Source organism: Microcaecilia unicolor, chromosome 1, assembly GCF_901765095.1.
Source record: "Microcaecilia unicolor chromosome 1, aMicUni1.1, whole genome shotgun sequence".
NCBI classification, from domain to species: Eukaryota; Metazoa; Chordata; class Amphibia; order Gymnophiona; family Siphonopidae; genus Microcaecilia; species Microcaecilia unicolor.
The window spans coordinates 396,265,645-396,287,066 of record NC_044031.1 but is presented as its reverse complement, the minus strand read 5'-3'; the positions used below and the strand labels follow the sequence as shown (position 1 = coordinate 396,287,066).

At 43.5% G+C, this 21,422-nt stretch overlaps 1 protein-coding gene across 1 annotated transcript in view; it reads left to right on the top strand.

The window, feature by feature from the left end:
- NEDD9 (neural precursor cell expressed, developmentally down-regulated 9) overlaps positions 1 to 21,422 on the top strand; it is a 94,604-nt gene that overhangs the window by 52,026 nt on the left and 21,156 nt on the right. The window contains exon 3 of the mRNA XM_030211034.1: positions 16,572 to 16,670. Coding sequence (XP_030066894.1) covers positions 16,572 to 16,670 — 99 coding nt within the window. The remainder of the gene's footprint in view (positions 1 to 16,571; positions 16,671 to 21,422) is intronic.

Genomic DNA, 21,422 nt, shown 5'->3' with positions numbered 1-21,422 from the left:
CGAGCCATTAACGAACAAGTAGTAAACCTTGGCATGCACTAAAAGCCATTTTACAACTACGGTAGCAGCTAACGAAAATGGAATGCAGATGAGCAAATTGTGTAGAAACCCTATTGTAATGAGATGCACTAAGCTTTTCCGATTGCCTTAACGCTGGAAACTCTAACGAGAGGTCTGTACCTCTCGTTAGGGCTGTGCGGTATTGAAAACTGATGAAAAACCACTATAAAATCATTCCGCACCCTGCCGCAATAATAAAAAAAAATGCAGTTGAGGCCGGCCATCGGAAAAAGGCGTCCGTTTTTGCCGTCATTCCGCCCCGCCGCAATATTTAAAAAAAAGTGCAGTTGAGGCCAGCCACCAAGAAAAGGCGTCCGTTTTTGCCGTCATTCATCTCTGCAATAATAACGGCTTTTTTGGCCGTGCTTCACTCAGCTGAGAGACCTGGAAGTCTCTGAGCCAATCACAGCGCGTTTAGCTCGACTAAAGGCGCTGTGATTGGGTCAGAGACTTCCTGGTCTCTCAGCTGTGAAGCACTGCCAAAAAATGTTTTTTTTGGTAGTGTTTCACAGCTGAGAGACCAGGAAGTCTATGAGCCAATCATAACGCGTTGTGATTGGCTCAGAGACTACCTGGTATCTGAGCTGAGTGAAGCACTGCCAGAAAAGACGTTTTTATTATTGCAAGGGGCCAAAATGGACATTTTTTTTAATGGCCGGCCATTCCCCCCTTTTTTAATAATAAAAACGTCTTTTTTGGCAGTGCTTCACAGCTGAGAGACCAGGAAGTCTCTGAGCCAATCACAGCGCCTTTAGCCGAGCTAAACACGCTATGATTGGCTCAGAGACTTCCAGGTCTCTCAGCTGAGTGAAGCACGGCCAAAAAAGACGTTCTTTATTATTGTGGAGATGAATGACGGCGAAAACGGACGCCTTTTCTCGGTGGCCGGCCGCAACTGCACTTTTGTTTTTATTATTGCGGTGGGGATGGGGTGAGCAGCGCGGTGTCTTCGGGAGGCACAGGCATATTTGGCATGTACAGAGCAGCCAGCATAACGCTTTGCTGCTCTGCGCATGCTCGACCGGCCGATTGGCCAACTGTTTTACGATGGAATAGAGAATGCAAGTGAGCTACAACAAGTAGCTCATTTGCATTCCCTTTCCTTGATGCATAGCCGTTCCCTACCGATTCGCTATGGAATTCGGTAGGGAACGGCTCTAACGACGACTTTATTGCATCTGGCCCTAAGTGGTAAAAAAATGTCTGAGGTGCTCAGAAAACCCCACTTTCTCAAACCATTGCATAATTTGGTCAAATCAAACGTGCACACCTTCATGGCATGTCTGTTTCTGCACTCGTTGTGTAACACTGAACACAAAGATCATTTTTCATCAATTCTTGACATTTGATTACGTTATAGCACCAGCACTTCACTGAGTGTTTACCAATGAAGCTCAGCATATCATCTTCCTTGTCTCATTTCTGTTTGCCAGAAGAATTTTTTTGAATAGTATTCAGGGGGTTTTTCGCATAAGATGCATGTTTTTTGTTATGCAGTTGAAGAAATTCATGGACACATGCACACGTACACACACCATTGTAACAAGACCATCAAAGTAAAGATTTTGTTCGTTTTGCAGAAAATTGAATCCTCTCTTCCTTCCCGTTCACATTAATTGATTTGATTTGCTTACTTTATTTATTTTTTGTCTATTAGATTGTAAGCTCTTTGAGCAGGGACTGTCTTTCTTCTATGTTTGTGCAGCGCTGCGTACGCCTTGTAGCGCTATAGAAATGCTGAATAGTAGTAGTAGAATGATCATTATGTTGCCATGTCCTCAGTGGCATTGGATGGCTGGATGTTAAACCCTCTTCAGGGTCGGTCTTAGCAAGTGCGGGGCCCTATGCAGACCAATTTGGTGGGGCCCCATCCTAGCCCTGCCCCCACCCCAGCTCCACCCCATTGATAATATTATTCAATTTTTAGAAAAAGTTTTATTTATGAAATTTCAAATAAAGACAAATGAAGCTAAACTTGTACAGAAAAACTGATTGAAATAATAAGCACAATAATATCATGAAACTCCCCCTCCCCAGAAATTATTCAGTTCAAGTCCACTACAATTAGTAGTTCCAATTCTCATAACCCCAGGGGGGGGGGGGGGGTCAGAGGTGCGGACACACAATCTCTCCACTGCAAAACACTATACACAAACTTGTGCAAAAACACAATCATAACCTTACCAAACCATAACAGCACTAATTCCAAGGACAGGACAAGCACAACCTTATGTGTGGAAAGGCAGAACTGTAATTACACCAGGCTCTAAAACACCAATACACTGAGGGCGGGACACTGAGAATGAACGAATCAGGAAGCTTCTCCATTCTGCTAGAGACGTCGGGTGCACTTGGGAGGGGAGGAGCGCTTTCAGCGACGATGCCTGCTGTGCTGTCCAGTGTCCAGTCAGATTCCAGCGAGTCGGCGACGGAGGCGGGTAAATTTAAAAGAAAAAGGATCCTTGTTGGTTGGGGGGGAGAAGAGGGCGCCAGGGCAGGCAGAATAGCGTGTCGTCGGATCGCCGCCGGCCCTGGGAAGAGGCTGACTGAGGCGCCGCGCGGGGCCCTATGCGGCCGCCTCGGCCTAAGACCGGCCCTGACCCTCTTCACCCTTTCTCCATCTCCCCCCCCCCCCCCAAATTGTAAGGATCTCAGACAGAAGGCTGAAAGGGACTGCCCTCAGTGCATGCCTTAGACCCCCTGCTTGGATTATAGCTGAAAAGACGCCAAGATAGGGTTACCATATGGCTCCAGAAAAAGGTGGATAGATTGAGCCAGTCTGGGTTTTACTTCCATTGCTTTCAATGGAAGCAAAATCCGGACTGGATCAATGTGTCCTCCTTTTTCTGGAGCCATATAGTAACCCTCCGCCAAGAGGGATCAAAAGTTCAGGTAACCTTAGCATTGCTTCTAGAAAGAGTCTTCAAGTACTGGTTGCTTGAGGGGGTTTTGTTGTGAGAACCCTGCTGAAGGAAAGCTCCTGTAAAGGTGTGACTTGCAGTACCTGTTTACCTCAGGAATGGGTAAGTAAGTACGGAGCAGTTGTTTTCTTCCAGCACCCGACTGAAATAACTTGTCTTTTTCCGATTAAAACAGCTGAGCAGAAGGCAGCACTGTGGCATGTAATTATAGCACTGACATTGCTCAGAACACAAAGTAGTGGAACACTGCTGCCTCAGCTCTCCCTTCCAAACAAAAACATCTCTTTCCTTATTTTTCCCCAAATTGCTTTGGATTTCTTCAAGCCAGCATAATGGATGACTTAAAATATATCCTAATTGTCAAAGAGGTTTTCAGATCGGCATGTGCGGCTGTTCCAGCAAAACCATCTTACCCAGTGTAAGTCTCCCAGAAAACTCTTGACCACATAAATTCTGCTCTTCTGGATATTATCCAAACCAACTTAATCCAACTTTACAGATGTACCTGAAAACAAAATCTAACAGCTTCTTATACAGTAATTTAGCACTGCTTGGCCTAATAGCAAATGAAAAAAATCTGGACTGCTGATCACAAAACAGTTATTGAAATGGAAGCTGTTGTATACCAAAAAGGGCTCAGATATAGTGAGTTCTCCCTCCCTTCTGCTCCTGACTTCCTGATGAATGAACTGACATGCTTTATTAGGGCCTAAAAGCAGGGCCAGGTGTAAAAAATCACACTTGCTCAGTGGTAGGGCAGGCCTACAGTTACAGTACTAACCTCCATGAAGTCCAATGATTTCATTCATCTTCTTGGAGTGGAGGAGTAGCCTAGTGGTTAGTGCAGCAGGCTTTGATCTGAGGAACTGGGTTCAAGTCCCATTGCAGCTCCTTGTGACTGTGGGCAAGTCACATAACCCTCCATTGCCCCAGGTACAAAATAAGTACCTGAATATATGTAAACTGCTTTGAATGTAGTTGCAAAATACCACAGAAAGGTGGTATATCAAGTCCCATTTCTCTTTCCCCTTTCTTTACTAAAAAGAGGAATGTTTCTGGACCTCACCCTGAGTATGGGCCCTCAGGATGGTATATCCTCTATGATAGCCTCTCACAACACATAAGCCACTGCCCATCTCCTTGGATGCTGAGGCATATTGTGACCACAGTTCTCTCTGAGACCCCGATTCTGATGAATTTTGATAGCTTCAGAAACAAGCTTATTTGGTAACTCTGAGGGTGCGCGTGTAAATATTCTATTCTGTGGTGTTCAGTTGTAACATAGTAGCTGATGGCCAATGAAAGCCTAGTGACCCAATCGGCATAGCTGGAGTAGTGCTGGACTGGTTTAGAGGCTTTCTTACCAATAGGAAATATCAGGTAAAAATGAGGGGAGAGCTCTCTCAGGAATGGTCTCCATCATGTGGTGTCCCACAGGGCTCCCCACTGACTCCAACCTTATTTAAGATTCTGATGACCAATTTGGGTCATAGGTTGGAGCCTTTGGGGCTGCATCCATTCATCTGTGTGGATGGCATAACTACTTTCATCCCTTTAGCTGAAGATATTTCACTCATAACAACTAAAAATCAAACAGGTGTTGGGATCGTTTGCAGTCTTGGGCAAGGTGTGTTAAATTGAAAATGAATACGGGAAAGACTACGTTTCTGCATATTAGTCACCCCCCCGCAATCCAAGTTCTGCTAACAATGTTGTTATTGATGGGACCATCTATAAGTTAGAAACACAGTTGAAAATATTAGGTGTTTCATTTACTTTGGAAATTGAGACGCCTTAGATCGTACTTCAAAGCTGATGCATTTTGCTTGATAGTACAGATATTTATATTGGGTCATTTAGACTATTGCAGTATCATTTATGTAGAATGTACTGCAGGCATTCGCAAGCAAATTCAAATATTGCAAAATACAGTATCCGCTTGAAGTCTCAAGGTTTGAGAGTGCCAAACCTTTACTTATAAACCTCCACTGGTTGTCCATTGACTGCCGATCAGTCTTCAAGTTATGTTGTTTGGTGTTCTCAATTCTTCATGGCTTAGCTCCTTTGTACATGTTACTTATGATTTTGTAATTAGATGAGAACTGTGCCTCTAGTTAATGACATTATTTGAGTTTATAATTCCCTTCACTTCAAGGGGTTGTATACAAAACAGAATTAGAAGGGTCTTTTACCTATCAAGCAGCCAAGTGTGGAATAAACTACTGAAATATATTAGCCATCAGTTTAACTGTGATTTTTTTTTGTGTAGAAAATTTTTAAAACCTGGCTGTTTCAGAAGCTGGTGCTGCCTTGATAGCAGTGCGTGTTGTTTTATGTGTTAATGATCAAATTAACTTGGAGGTTATTCTTACGAGATTATCTGGATGTTATTTTATTGGTTCTTTTATATTGTTCTAATTCTAGGATTATGTCCTACTTCTTTAAATGTGAGCCACATTGATCCATAAATAGTACTTGAGGCATATAAGAACTGGAAGTAATGCAATGTAATATAATTTTTAAGGAGCAAGGCAGTGACAGAAGTTCAAATGTAGGGCCTCCAAGCAAAATATCGGAAAGGGCCCTCAAAGCAAGGGTACCCACCTTAGAAGACTCTGCAGGCAGCAAACCGTGCTTACAGTCTTTTGCTTCTGCAAGAAATGAAACTTTGTTAAGTGGTTTGCTGCCTGCATAGTCCAGGAAGGAGCACAGCGTCAGGGTTAGTGTAGCCACGTTTTCTCCGCCAGGCTGTTTTCTGCTGCCTGTGTTCTCCCCTCCAAGCCGCTGCCCTATGGGCTGAGGCTCCTCTTCTCTGAGGGGGCAGAGAGGGGGAAGGCTGCAAAAATGAAATTAACTACCTCGCAAATGTAATAAGCTGGCCCCTTAAGAAAATAAAACACGTTACCTGAGGCAATTGCTACATTGCTGCACATCTTCCTGTAATCTCTTGTGGTTTAAGGTGAGTAAGGGGGCCAGTCATTTCACAGCATGTAAAAACCTGATTACAAGTTAAGCCAGCCTTGAAGTGTTTTGCAAGGACTGAACTGCTGAACAAAGAACATTCCCCCCCCTCACCCCCGCCTCCCCAAAACCCAAGGCACGAGCAAGTTATGGTTAGTTAAAAAGCAGGCTGGCCAATCCGGAGGTGATTAAAAACCACAGCTTGCTTTTCATTATACTGCTGTTATGTGTAAAGAGATGAGCTCATCATTCCCACCCAGGGTCCAAGGGGGCATGTGTAGGCTTGTTCTTTTTTGAGAATTTACAATGGCTGCCTGTGCAGCACAAGAGCTCATAAACAGTGGCAGAGATGCCAAGTTACCCAGTTCCAGGCTGAAGATTTGGGACAGTCCTGGATTTCTGAGTACCCTGTGCTGCTGCATTATGGGACTTGCCAGCACTGATTTCAATAGGCAGGATCAGGCACTATAGATCCCACACTGCTTTGAGATATAAGGTCAAAACCAGGATTGGTCAAAAAAGTATCCAGCCCGGAACTGGGTAACTTGGCATCTCTGCAGTTGGCTTACTCATAGGAGTCAGCTCTGTGGCTGCAGTGCTCAATACTGAGCAAGCTCCTTCACAGCATCCAGGGAGGGGGAATTTAGATTGTGTTTGGCACCCTCAGTAATTTTGAAATGTTGGCGCCTATGGGCTTACATGTATTCCTTTTCTCATATTGCAGAAGCCCAGCCAGCGAGTTTAAAAGAAGAAATCTGTATGAGTCTCTTCAAAAAACAAAAAAGTGCTGGTTTAGAAAGGATTTCTCTCATTGTCACTCTAAGGGAACAGTCTTGACTATGAAAATGATGACCCCCCTATTTATTTTAACCATTCAGGTTTTGCAGTTATACATTAATTGACAAAATTAATGTGCTGTACCTGGAAAAATCTGGGTGCTGACTGTTGGGGATGTTCCAGCAATTTCCCATTCAATTCATGCAGAGGGAGGGATTTTTTTTTTTTAAACAAGCGTTAAGAGCATTGAAAATAACGCCACGTGAATTTGTGCAACTAACTCCATTGCATTATCTGCAGCGTTAATGGTTAATGCCTGTTTACTGTAAGGTGCAGTCCCTACTCATTCTCTGAACCATTCATGTCAAAGGCAGATATTACTATTATTCTTTTTTATTGTGATTTTATATCCCACAAAACTGGCAGATACTTCCAACGCAGCTTACATCCAGACGCACCCAAAATTTGAGGTACATTTACCAAACCGCACTAGCGATTCCCATGCAGCAATGCCGACAAAGCCTATGCAGAGTGAATGGGTTTTGTCAGCACTGTCGTGCCGGATTGCTAACACGGTTTGGTAAGAGCCCCCTAAACTTGTTATTCTCTAAGGCACCATTCAGGCAGATGATCAAAAGCCCAGCGCTGTTCCAAACAGCGCTCTAAAAATAGCGCTGGAACAGTGCAGGGCATTATTAGATCTATGATCACAGATCTTTATCTCTGATCATGGGGCAGAAGTGCAGGAGAATTGTGCCTCAGTATGCGCTCAGCACAGTCCTCCTGCACTTGTTTCACAGGTCTGGGCTGTCAAAAGTCCAGACCTGTCAAACACAGGGGCTGGAGGTCCATGGGACCACCAGACCCCAATTACCCCTGCCCTGAACAAGGCAAAATGGGGGCTGGAGGTCCGGTCACCCTGACGACCCCCCCCCCCCCCCAGGTTCAAGGAGGGTTGGAGATCTGGTGGGTCTCCAGCCCCCCCTAACTCCCCTCAGTATTTTTAAAAAGTCCCTGGTGGCCGAGTGGGCGACCGACCCCCCCCCCCCCCCCCCCGCGACAGGGGGCTGGAGGTCCGCCAGACCTCCGTTCCCCCCGACACCCCTCACAGTTCATGGAGGGCTGGAGATCCGGTGGGTCTCCAGCCCCCCCCTAACCCCCTAGCATTAGCACTGGTGGTCCAATGTCAATCCCCCTACCTTGAGTTGGAGGAGGGAGGTAGTCTGCCTGCCTCCCTCCTCATCCTTCGACGCCGCCTGCAAAATGGCTGCGCCCAGCCCTGCCCAGTGTATCCTAGGATGCGCTGGGTGGGATTTCACACCATATAAGGGAGTTTCTCGCACTCAGGGATTCTGATCATGGGGCGGTAGCAAACGCAGGCGATAGTATGACACTAACAGCCTCTAGTGCCGGCGTTTGCTTCTGATCATCCTTATGTTTAACAGTTTGGCATGTATTTATTTTTGTGTTAACTGCTAACGCAGGTTACTAAAAAGGGCCCTCTGAACAGTAAAGTACATTAGACTAAAGAGACACAAAGGTGGTTTCTGGAACTTCATTTATTAACTTAATATACCACTTAGCACAACAGTATTAGAACGGTTCTGTATTTATTTATTTGGATTTTGCTCACACATTTTTCAATAGTAGCTCAAGGTGAGTTACAGTCAGGTAGACTGGGTATTTCTCTGTCCCTGGAGGGCTCACAATCTAATTTTGTACCTGAGGCAATGGGAGGGTTAAGTGACTTGCCTAAGACCTCAAAGAGCAGCAGCATTTGAACCGGCCACCTCTGGATTTGAAGACTGCTGCTCTAACCACTAGGTTACTCCACTCCACTGTTTAACTTTGCTTTATTGCTGAATTAGTAATCTGTTAATGCTTTCTGAAATTACTTTTTGTAATTATGTCTCCTGATGCCTGGTTGCTCCGGGCAGCTCTCAGCTGTGCAGGCATAGAAGCTTTTAGTCTGGTGCCCTCTAGTGATATCTCAGTGTAACAGTCAAGAGTGAGTGCAGGAAACCAGAGCTAGCAGTGAGCCTGGATCATTCAATGTGCTGCAGAAACTTTTAAAGCATTATGTGTTAAAAAATTCATAGTTTTATGAGGAGGGGGGGACTAAGATGCTATCAACAAATGAAATTTGTCAGGTTAGGAGGGGACAGCTCCAGTCTGATGCCTTTTCCCTGGGTCATTAAGCAAAAAAGCAGATCCCAGCATAAGAGGAAGGCTGAAACGTACACCTGCCTCTGTCTGTTGCACTGAAAGTGGAGGCAGGGCAGTTGCTCTCAGATCTGACTGTTGCTAATAGCACATGTTGCCTTGTCCTTCAGATGTCTACAAAGAGCTAAGGTGTGGAAAGAAAGGATTAGTTTCAACCAATTTTTCTCACATTATATTTCTATATTCTCTTGTGGAGTGTTTTTGTTTTGAAAAATCAAAGAACAACAACAAAGACACTCCAGGGTGGGTGACAAGTGGAGTGGTGCTCAGATGTCCTGTGTCTGGTGGGAAAGGCTGTCATCTTAAAATAATTACACACTATGGGGGCCTTTTACAAAGCCATGCTAGCGTTTTTAGCTCGCGGTAAAAATCAGCTGGCGGTCAACGCTGAGACGCCCATAGGACGTGGCTTTGTAAAAGACCCCCCCCCCCCCCCATAACATTAAGACATGAAACTTCCTCTGATCTTGTTTTGAAATTTGTGAACCCAGTCTGGGTCCACAGCACAACTCTTTTGAAAACAGGACCAGCTTAGGAGATCTGTATATCTTGAGCTGTATTGCCTTTTTTTTTTTTTCTTGTATTGCAAATTGTGCAGAGGCTTCTATGACCTGTGCCTGTGAATCCCCCTAAGTCTAGAAAGTACCCTGTCAGGTACTTGTGACTTAGACTGACTACTGTTGCTAACAGGATACCGGGCTAGATGGACCCTTTGTCTGACCCAGTAGGGTCCTTGAGCAAGGGCCAGAGGAGGTGGTTCATTTCTATTCTATTTCAATTACTTTGGTTTTGTTTTTGTTTTTTTTTGGAGGGGGGGATTGTTTGTTTGTTTGCTTGATGTTATTTTAGTTGTTTTTGTTTTGTTATTGTTATACCTCTCCTGAAACATTTCTGTGGGCACTCATGCAACTAGTACCTAGCCTGAATCCATGAAGGATTCCCAAAGTCAAATGGAGAGGGACTGTTGCCCATTTTACTTGGCACAGAAGTTAATTACGAAGGGAAGTCTCTCCTACCACAGATTTTAACTGTTTCTTATAAAGTCTGTGATGGCAGATTTTACTGATGACCATTTAGATCAAACAATTCTCATCTTCTGTACTCTTATGGGGGTAATTCTACAAACTAGGCACTAATATTTCCATGTGTGTTAACCACCAATCCAAGTTTCCTAGTTTTATTTTTATTTACTACCCCACCCTTTGGGGAACCTTCAGGGCGGTTTACAGACTAAGTTAACGTAAATAGTAAACAGAGAACAAACCTTGTTATAAAAACAATGACAAGAATGGACCACAAAGGAAAAGAGGGAGAACCCCATTTATGATAGAACAAAGCGGAAAACATAAATGTTTACATTATTAGCATGTGTAGCTATATATGGCAGTATGTCACTTAAGCACAATTCTGTAACAATATGCAGAACTTGTATAACATGTATGTAAAAGGGGGGCTTATACAGGGGCAGGGCATAGGTGGAACCCAAGCTTGCTTGTATGACTTATAGCATACTGTAAGTTATGTTGTACCTGTGGCACTTAGGTGCTAGCATTTACACCAGCTGTATGGCTGAAGTAAGTGATTGAACCTAATTGTTAGGCATGATAATAGTTACAATGGTGTACTGGAGCTGGCTCGCAAGAGCCGGTTGTTAAAGTAAACCCTCCATGGCTACTTTAACACCAGCTCCAAAATTTGGGCTCAGGCCCCCTCCTGAACTCCCTTTTACTTTGCTGGTAGGGAGGCCAAGCCCCACCAGCCTTGTTTCTGGCTCTGAGGAGCATGCTAGTCCATTTATTTGGCTGGTGAAGTTCCAGGATGCTGCTCAGAGCTGGAAAGAAGCAGCGGGAAGCAGTGGCAGTCCATGTATTCGGCTGGCGGGGCTCGGTATCTCTGCCAGCAAAGGTATGCCTAGCATGTGGGGGGGGGGGGGGGGGTAGAGGATGTGTTCCCCCTCAAAACAATTACAGGGCTATCTACGCCCAGAGAGAGAGCCCATTGTTAAAAATTTGCCAGCACACCGATGCCCAGTTAGGCTAGTATTGAGAAAGAATAAGCACCTATGTGGAGGAGTAGCCTAGTGGTTAGTACAGTGGACTTTGATCCTGGAGAACTGAGTTTGATTCCCACTGCAGCTCCTTGTGACTCTGGGCAAGTCACTTAACCCTCCATTGCCCCTGGTACAAAATAAGTATCTGAATATATGTAAACCACTTTAATGTAGTTGCAAAAACCTCAGAAAGGCAGTATATCAAGCATCTATGCCTGATGTAAATGTTTGACCCTCACAGTCGCTCCTCTAAGTTTTTTTTCACTGTTTTCTCATTTTATCATAGTCTCCTTTTTTAAAGTTAAACGCTAACATATTTGATTTCCTATGTATACTTACTTCAAAGCTAATATCAAATCCGATCATATTATGATCACTGTTATCAAGCGGCCCCAGGATCTTGCCGGGTATTTGTGACCTGGATTGGCCACTGGCGGAAACAGGATGCTGGGCTCGATGGAACTTTGGTCTTTCCCAGTATGGCAATACTTATGTACTTATATACCATTACCTCCCACACCAGATCATGCGCTCCACTAAGGACTTGGTCTAGAATTTTTCCTTCTCTCGTCAACTCCTGTACCAGCTGCTTCATAAAGCTGTCCTTGATTTCATCAAGGGATTTTACCTCCCTAACATGCCCCAATGTTACATTTACCCAGTCAATATCGGGGTAATTGAAATCACCCATTATTATTGTTTTGCCCAGTTTGTTTGCGTCCCTAATTTCCTTTAACATTTCTGCATCCATCTGTTCATCCTGGCCAGGCGGATGGTAGTACACTCCTATCACTATCCTTTTCCCCTTTCCACATGGAAGTTCAATCCACAGTGATTCCAAGAAGTGTTTTGTTTCCTGAAGAATTTTCAATCTATTTGATTCAAGGCTCTCGTTAATATACAATGCTATCCCTCTACCAATTCGATCCACCCTATCACTACGATATAATTTGTACCCCAGTATGACAGTGTCCCACTGGTTATCCTCCTTCCACCAGGTCTCAGAGATGCCTATTATATCTAATTTTTCATTTAGTGCAATATATTCTAACTCTCCCACCTTATTTCTTAGGCTCCTGGCATTCGAATATAGGCATTTCAAAGTATGTTTGTTGTTCCTATTTACATGATTCTTAGTACTTGACAGTATTAATTTGCAATCTTTTGTCTGATTTTTATTTTATTTAAGGACCTGATCTACTACGGTCTCTTTTGCAACCTCACTATCAGGATACCCTATCTTCCCTGTTTTGGTGATATCTTTGAAACATACCTTATCCCAAACTATGCGCTATTGAGCGAGTGTCGGCCTTCCCCCCCCCCCCCCCCCCCCCCGTTTCTAATTTAAAAGCTGCTCTATCTCCTTTTTAAATGCCGATGCCAGCAGCCTGGTCCCACCCTGGTTAAGGTGGAGCCCGTCATTTCGGAATAGGCTCCCCCTTCCCCAGAATGTTGCCCAGTTCCTAACAAATCTAAAACCCTCCTCCCTGCACCTTTATCTCATCCACGCATTGCTCCTGCACCCACTACCCCAACAACAAAAAGGTTGAATGGGGTGGTGTCTGGGAGGGGGTCCACCGAGTGCGCTGCCACCAACGGAAATGTCAGAGAAGGGGTCTTTTGGTTGGGTGGGGGAGGGGCAGGGCTGGGACCAGGTCATTTTGGATTTGGATTTGGCAATGACCCAGCATCGAATTTCCAGGTTTAGCACTGGCGGTGGTCAGCAAAACGCTGATCGCTGCTGGCTGAATATGAGGCCCAGTGGGTTTTTTTTTTAAACAGGTTTTTTTTGGCAGGAGGGCAGTAGAGAGAATGGCTACTAGCTCAGTGCTCAATGCTGGTAAGCACTTTCCAGAAACACTAAAATAATGCCGAGAAGGGGGCAAGGGCATTAATTTTCTGCTGATGTTTATTTAGGATTTAGCTCACACCTTTTTTCAGTAATATCTGAAGGCAGGTTACTTTAAGGTACACTAGGCATATTTCTGTCGCTGGAGAGCTCATATTCCATGGGCCCTGTTTACTAAGGTGCACTAGCATTTTTAACACACGTTAAAAATTAGTGCGTGTTAACGCTAGAGACACCCATGCAGCTTAGTAAACAGGGCCCTAAGTTTGTACCTGAGGCAATGGAGGACTAAGAGGCTTGCCCATAATCACAAGGGGCAGCAGTGGAATTTGAAAGTGGCTTCCCTGATTCTCAGTCCACTGCACTAATCAACAGGTTACTCCTGTACTCCATTGTGTGGTTGTGTTATTGTTCTTGTTAAATAACATTGGGGGATTTACAGAAATAGATGTATTCTTTGTAAGACTAAGAGGTGGTGTTGTGTTCTGTGTCGTCTTATATTCTTGTGTGCTTTCTGGGCAAATGGTTTCTCATGGTTTCTTCTCTCCCCACCCTTCCTGAAGTGAGACCTATGATAACTTAATTTGGAGCCAATTTAGAAGCCACAAGAATATATAATCACAGAATACGGAACCACAAGACAAGAAATCTTAAGAGTACTTGTTCTGGAATTAGCATGGCAGTAAAAGGCTGCCTGACGCACTGTGGGATTACAAGGGGTTGCCAACAAAATCAGTAAACTTGCCATTTTGACTTGTAATTTTTGAGCCGGCAGCTGCCACAGGCCTTGCAGGATGCTGAGCCCTGCATTTGACCTTCGTTCTCTGCAAAGAAGGGTTTCAAGGAGGATACAAAATATGGCTGGTGGGAGGCAGGAAGGCACTGTGGGCTGCCACAGCGAGAGGGCCACATTTGCTTTCTGGGGGGATGAGAAAGTAGTCTTTCCAAGAATATAAATAATCTGGAATTTTAGTGATTAAAATCCCATGTGAAACAGATTGCTGACTTTGCTTGGCACCATTCCTCGCATCTTAACCCTGCTGCACATGAAACAGTTTCCAAATTGGCATCCATACTGTTGGAAAACTAAGTTTTCCTATTGAGGATTTAAAATTCATAGCTCTTCAGACAGCTCTTTGTAACTTGCAGCGTCCACGTTGCTTGAGTGAGCTCTTCAGAACTTGATTTGTACAGTATGAAGAACATGATAAAACCACTTCTCAGTGATACAATGGTTATAACATGGCCTTTAAAATAAAAAATCTGTTACCTGCTTCATGTCTTGAGCGGAACAAATTTGTAGAAGAGGTACCAGTGTTAGGCAATGATATCATGTACACTATTCCTTCAATAAACTGCCCAGCTTTATTGATCTCTATCCGATCAATGTTCAGCCTGCAGGGGACAGTGTTTTCTTAAAACATTAGCCACCACAGGCAAAATAAGTTTCAGGTATTCAATGCTGGGCCATGTCTGGAAAGCAACATTGAATATGTGGGGTAATTAAAGTTGTGCTGGCCTCCGGGGCTTACGCGGGTCCCTACCGATTATTCACCAGTCTTATGCGAGTCTCAGCTGAAAATCAGCTGGGACCTGCATAAGAATTTATGCTCAGGTCCGGAGCCCCCCCTCCCCAACTCAGAAACACACACACACTCACACTCACTCACTCACTCTGTTCCGTGAGGCTGCTGCTAGATGTCAAGCAGCCATTTTGAACAAATATCAGTTCCAGAAGGAAATAAGAAAGAAGCCTAGAATAGTTACAAACTAAAAATGTCCATCTTCATGATTTCTTATACTTTTTAAATGTAACCCTGATAGGTTAATATTATTTTTGCTTTTTATTCATTTACCTGGGGAGTGGTATGTATCTTTGCTTATACCCTACACTGGTTGTTAAAATGTTCTATTATGTATTGTGTTGATACTTTGTATTGTTATTTGAATATTTTTGCTGCTGTAATTGTCTATTTCTCATGTTTGATTTATTCTTACTGTACACCGCCTTGAGTGAAATCCTTCAAAAAGGTGATAAATAAATCCTAATAAATAAATAAATGTTCTGGGGCTGGTAGACAGAATCAGGCAGGTGCCGGCAGGAAGAGTGGCTACCAGAGCTGTGAACCAGCTTTGGAGAGAGGCCACATTGGAAGGGACCTGTGTTGGGTTTTGGTGTGATGTGTGTGCGCATATGCTTGGCACAGCTCCCGGACAGAGAGACAGAAGACCCAGCCAGGAATAAAGGGAGTTGGACCGGTGCCAGGAGCATGACTAGACCCGCAGGGAGGACAGTGATGGGAGAAGGCCCAGAGAGGCTCCCCTAAAGAATTGCATGCGGGGGCTAAAGCGCACTGTGAGTTGCATTCACACATGCACACGGGATAGGATTGATGGGCACGTGTATAGCTGCTGGTTCGTGAGAGCAGAGCGGTACAGTGTGCTGTTTTGGGAGAAAAACTGAAAATTGAAGGAGTTAAGGTTGAAGAAAGATCCTGGCAAGATCAGGACCAGTTGTGGGCAATATTATTGGGAACTTTTGCTGCAAGGATAAAAGAGTTTGAGGCTGCAACTGGCTGCAGGTGATGATGGCTTGTACTGCTTCGTGGTTCCTGGGTCAAAATTCTAAACTGCCGAGTTTGGCAGTTGGGTGGGTACCGTGAGGAGAGGTCATTGTGTGGCAGTGTGCTTTTTATGTATCTAAGAATTTTAGCTACATTTTGAAGGTTTTTGCTTGAACATTTTGAGAGAGTGCGTTAATTAAGCCTAAGAGCCTGTGGTGGTTTAGCTCTAGGGAAATCATGATTGTCCTGTGTAATGCTGTGGAGCGTGTGAGGTCAGAAGAGAATTTTACTTATACCTTTAAGAAAATGTTTATTCAATGGAAAAATATTAATAGCTTAGTGAGAGCTGGTATATTGAGGGAACTGAATTGTCGTACCTGATTCTGACAATTTTAAATAAAACCTGTCAGAATCTGACTATCAGACCTCAAAAAACAATCTGAATGGGAGAAAAAGACCTCAGAAGCCTTTGCAGAGATTAGCATTGAAATATCTCAGTAGATTAGACTGAAGGTTTCTTTCGTTGGTCATAAAAACTCCCAGATCCATTTTTGTGGAGTCTTTCATGTGCTGTAAATAAATGTGGTTTTAAACCTTCATTCCAAATCCAAACTTCTAATTCCAGTTCCAAAATTTTCCGAACATATAAATATATGAACAATGCTGGGTATAAAGACTATTTCCAGTTTAAAACTTTTCTAATTATATATAATCAATACTGGGTGTAAAAATAATTGACATAAAGCTAGGAAAACTTAACTTTAGACAAGAGAAGCAGGTTTCTGGGAACCAAAAATATACTGGTTTAGTGAAACATTTCAAGAAAATGAAGGACTTGGGCTTTCACCCCTGAAGAAGCCTGAATGCTGCTGGGTGAAGTGGTGGCCTCGTTCCTTTAGGTTACCACCTCAACTTTTCCCCCCTAATATATTGTGTACCTTTTCTTCTTGAAGGGTAAGTCTCACCTGAGGTATCGGCCATTTCAGGACTACATAAAAGTGGTAAAGGGTGAGGTAAGATTGTCTTTTAGAGAGGTCAAAGGTCACGTAAACATGACAGCTGTTTCAGAATTTCCCATGGACAGAGGACAGCATGTACCTAATGTTACCCTTTAGAATAATGAGCTAGCCTTGTATCTTTATCCTGCTTTCTCTTTGAACCCATAGGTTGTAACCCCCACCAGGATAGGGCAAGATTATGTGTACGAGACTCCTCCCAGATACCAGACGGATACATACGATATTCCTCCTGCTCGCCCTCAAGGGGTAAGTACATAATAAACCCATTGGCGCCAGTCAGCGCTAAATGTTTTTTTGTGTGTGTGTGTTTTTTTTACTTTTTTTTTCAGCATGGGTGCCCAATCAAATAAAGGTACACAGTGTGCCCTTTAAATTGTCATGCGACAAGCATCTCAAACTGTATCCAGAGTCAGGCTAAGGAAGTATTTATAACTGCATTTACTTCCCTTAGGAATCTGATGTTCTTTTCCTCAGAAATATGTTTGCTTTTTCTTTACAAAAGATCTATAGACACAATTAGGACTCAATTCTCCAAAAAGCAGAACTTAAAAAAGTTACAGTTGTCATTCTCCAGCTTTAGTGAATAAAAGTGATGACATTCTGGGGCTGATATTCAGACCGCGGGAGTTAGCCAGGCTAACTGCTGCGGTCACTTAAAATTCGGATATTCAATAACGGGCAGTTTTTGATGACCATTTTGGCTGGTTGGAGGATAACTAACTATGTTGATATTTATACTTAGCCGGCCATGTTGATATTTAGACAGATCGACTGAAGATATCCCACATATTCACGCAGCCAAATATAGCCACTAAAGTGGGGCTGAAAATCAGTGGATAGCCGGTTATATCAGCCGATATAACCAGCTGGCTGCTAACCGGCAATGTTCAAAGGGAGATAGCCAGCTATCCCCCGCTGAATATCACCAGATAGCCGATTATGGGGCATTTAACCAGCCAGATGCTGATCCTTTCTGGTTAAATGCTTTTCAATATTGAGGGGTCTGTGTTTAAAATAAGTGTATCTGAGGCCTTGCTTTATCTTGTACAATTTATGTAAATTTCCATTGCACACATTCTTAGGATACGATTACATAATGCATCATCATCATTATTACAGTATGCCTTTCCTGGTATGTAGTATAAGAGGGCATCAGCACCAAGTGTGTGTGGGTTTTTTTTGGGAGGGGGGGCGGAGAAGGCGCAGGAGGAACTGTATGAGAAGGATTGGTGTTGGAGGTGTTTGAGAAGGGGATCTGTGCCAACTAGGAAGGGGCCTATGACCAGAAGTGTGGCCACGTTTTGTCATCAGGGGGAAAAGACCTTTTGTAAAGTAGGCACTGGTGCAAGGCTGAAGGGACAGTACACACAGGAGCCATTTCATTCAAAATCCATTTGGGAGAGTGACTGCTTCTTTTGCACTCCCCAACTACACTTTGGGGATGAGTAAGGTAATCTCCCTTCTTCCATCCCTAAATCTCATTCTCTCTCTGCCTTCCTTCCCTGGTCATGTATTGGCCATCCAGGATCCATTCATCTTCCCTCCTTTCCAGATCTTACCCCCGTTTCCGAGTCGCGTCGGGGTCGCAAAGGTGTGTATAATTTGCATGTTCCCACCCAACGCATAATTAAACTCTGGAATTCGTTGCCGGCGAACGTGGTGAAGGCGGTTAGCTTAGCAGAGTTTTAAAAGGGGTTAGACGGTTTCCTAAAGGACAAGTCCATAAACCACTACTAAATGAACTTGGGAAAAATCCACAATTCCAGGAATAACATGTATAGAATGTTTGTACGTTTGGGAAGCTTGCCAGGTGCCCTTGGCCTGGATTGGCCGCTGTCGTGGACAGGATGCTGGGCTTGATGGACCCTTGGTCTTTTCCCGGTGTGGCAGTACTTATGTACTTATGTACTATCTCCTACCTTTCCTTCCTTTCTTTCCTTCATCTCTGAACGTTTCTTCCTCTCTCCCATCCATCCCTGAGATTCCACCCCCACACCACTCCCTTCTGTTCTTCCCTGCACCAATCATGAAGATCCATTTTCAACCCCCCCCCCCACCCCCCACCCCCCAAAAAAAGAACCCTACAAATAAGAACAAAGGCACACAAGAAAGGCCAAAATATTAACTGTTCTACAGTGAAATAAAATCTACAATATTTTATATGCAAGTGTCTACTAATGTATCACAGAATTGCAGCTGGATTTCAGCAGTCTTGCTGCAGATCTTGCTTCGTAATCTATCCTTGACTTGCTGCAGGAGACATGGAGGTTGTGATTATTACGACCAGCACAGTGCATCAAAGAGATCTGTTCCCTTCACAAATAACACATCAGATCTTTGAATAACTAGCAGATGTCATTCTTCACTACATCACTCGTGGGATAGATACCATGGGAGAACATCTGTAAACTGTATAGTACAGATCAAACTATCCAGGGATGTAGAAGAGGAGATGGTAGGGAGCTCTGGAAACATTGCAATTCTGTTGTATAAACTTAGAATTTATTATTTCCAGTTTATGCTGTCATCTCCTATGTGACATATTCAATGTAATATATAGACAGATGTAATGGAAGATGTGCTTGATATTGTGAAAAAAAAAATGGAATGTCTAATTAGGGCAGGTATGAATGAAATGTGTGTATTAAGTTGTGTGCTAGGGCAGTAGTTCTCAGCTCAGCCCGTGGGAAACACCTTGCCAGTCAGGTTTTCAGGATATCCACCATGAATATGCATGAGAGAGATTTACAAGCACAGCTTCAGTGCATATTCATGGTGGATATCCTGAAAACCTGATTGGCTAGGTGTCTCCCAAAGACTGGGATGAGAACCTCTGAGGCATATTTTCAAAGCACTTTGGGAGGCTAAGTTCCATAGGTTTCTATGGAACTTTGGGAGGCTAAGTGCTTTGAAAATAAGCCTCAGAGTCTGTGTGCTTGGAATATGATTGAGCCCCATCTTGCACAGGATGTTGAGGTAGGAATTGGGACATTCACAGTTCCCCTAGTAAATGTCTCTGAAAGACATTATACCAAGAGTTACAAAAGGCTAGTTTAGTTTATCTGGAAATACGTATAGCAGGGGTTGTGATTTCAAAAACCTACACATGCAGGAAAGAAGAGGCATCGCTTGGCTGTTTCCACGTGTAAATGCTGGTGATTATGCAGATTCACTACACTTATGCTGGCCATATACCAGACAGTTATATGTATTAGTGTGGCCAATTAAGGACTATAACCGAAAAGGTAAAATTTTACATTTTAAAGGCAATGCAGAGCATCAGGTGGTTAAGCCAGGCCCTCATTTCAAGCTTTGGCCTTACTCTAGCACTTTGTTGAAGCTATATGTGCCTCAGTAGAGTTACAAAGCTGACACAGAAGTATTTTGAAATATATGTATAAGCCCATTGTAAAATGGGAAATACATGCATTATTGTTTTGGCCTTCCCACTTTGAATCTGGGCATCCCAACCCATCTACCCATGAAAATGGCTACCTCAGCATGTTGCTATTTACATGTGTAGATAATGCCAAAATTCTTAAATGATTTCTTATCTGTATGAATAGGTTTTATTAGCTTGGGTGACGTATGCTTTCTGTTGTATTTACTTAGGACTGCACCACCATATGTAGTGACTCACACATCCTTCACATGTCATTTGCATACCCCAGCCCTTGTGGGTGACATCCTCAGGAATCTATATGGGTGGGCAACAGATTCTTCTGAAGAAGAATTCTAGAGATCAGCCGATCTGCTCTTTGGAAAATTTCTTCAACTTTGTGAAGGTTTTTTTTTTGTTTTTTTACCATTGGAGGGGCAATTTGTCTCTCCACACAGACGTGATGAGCCTTCATTTGTTTTTCTTTAGTAAGTGTGGGAATAGGATAAAGGTTTCCTTTTTTTTCTAAAGGGAAGAAAGCTCAACGATCTACACCTTGTTTTTATGATCCAGGATATCTAGTGGTACAGCTTTTTGTGTGTATTCTATATTTTTATGAAGTAGGGGTATGTTCTCATTTGCATTTACTGCTGTGTAGGAGGAGAATCACTTCAGAAGGCTACAACAATTACAGGTACAAAGGAAATCCTGTGATAGTAATAGATGAGCCCACTGATTTTAGAACAGTGTCTTGAGGCCAAAGGAACACCTGGAATTTTCATTCTTATCTGTATTGTGTATTTTCACTAGACTATGTATTTTGGAGAAACTCGTTCTGGAACATTTTGAGGCTTATTTTCGAAAGAGAAGGACACCCATCTTTTGACACAAATCGGAAGATGGGCGTCCTTCTCACAGGATCGTCCAAATCGGCATAATCGAACGCCGATTTTCAGCGTCCCCAACTGCTTTCCGTCGCGGGGACAACCAAAGTTCCCAGGGGCGAGGCGGGACTTGGCCGTGCCTAACACATGAGTGTCCTCAACCCATAATGGGAAAAAAAGGGTGTCCCTGACAAACACTTGAACAACTTTACCTGGTCCTTTTATTCTTACGACCAAGCAACAAAAAGGTGCCTGAACTGACCAGTAAAAACTTTTTTAGATACATTAAAAGCAGGAAACCGGCCAAAGAGTCGGTTGGGCCGCTGGACGAAAATGGTGTTAAAGGGGCGATCAAGGAGGACAAAGCCGTAGCGGAGAAATTAAATGAATTCTTTGCTTCGGTCTTCACCGAGGAGGATTTGGGGGGGACACCGGTGCCGGAAAGAATATTTGAAGCGGGGGAGTCGGAGAAACTAAACAAATTCTCTGTAACCTTGGAGGATGTAATGGGTCAGTTCAGCAAGCTGAAGAGTAGTAAATCACCGGGACCTGATGGTATTCATCCCAGAGTATTAATAGAACTAAAAAATGAACTTGCGGAGCTACTGTTAGAAATATGCAATCTGTCCCTAAAATCGAGTGTAATACCGGAAGACTGGAGGGTAGCCAATGTTACTCCGATTTTTAAGAAAGGTTCCAGAGGAGATCCGGGAAATTATAGACCGGTGAGTCTGA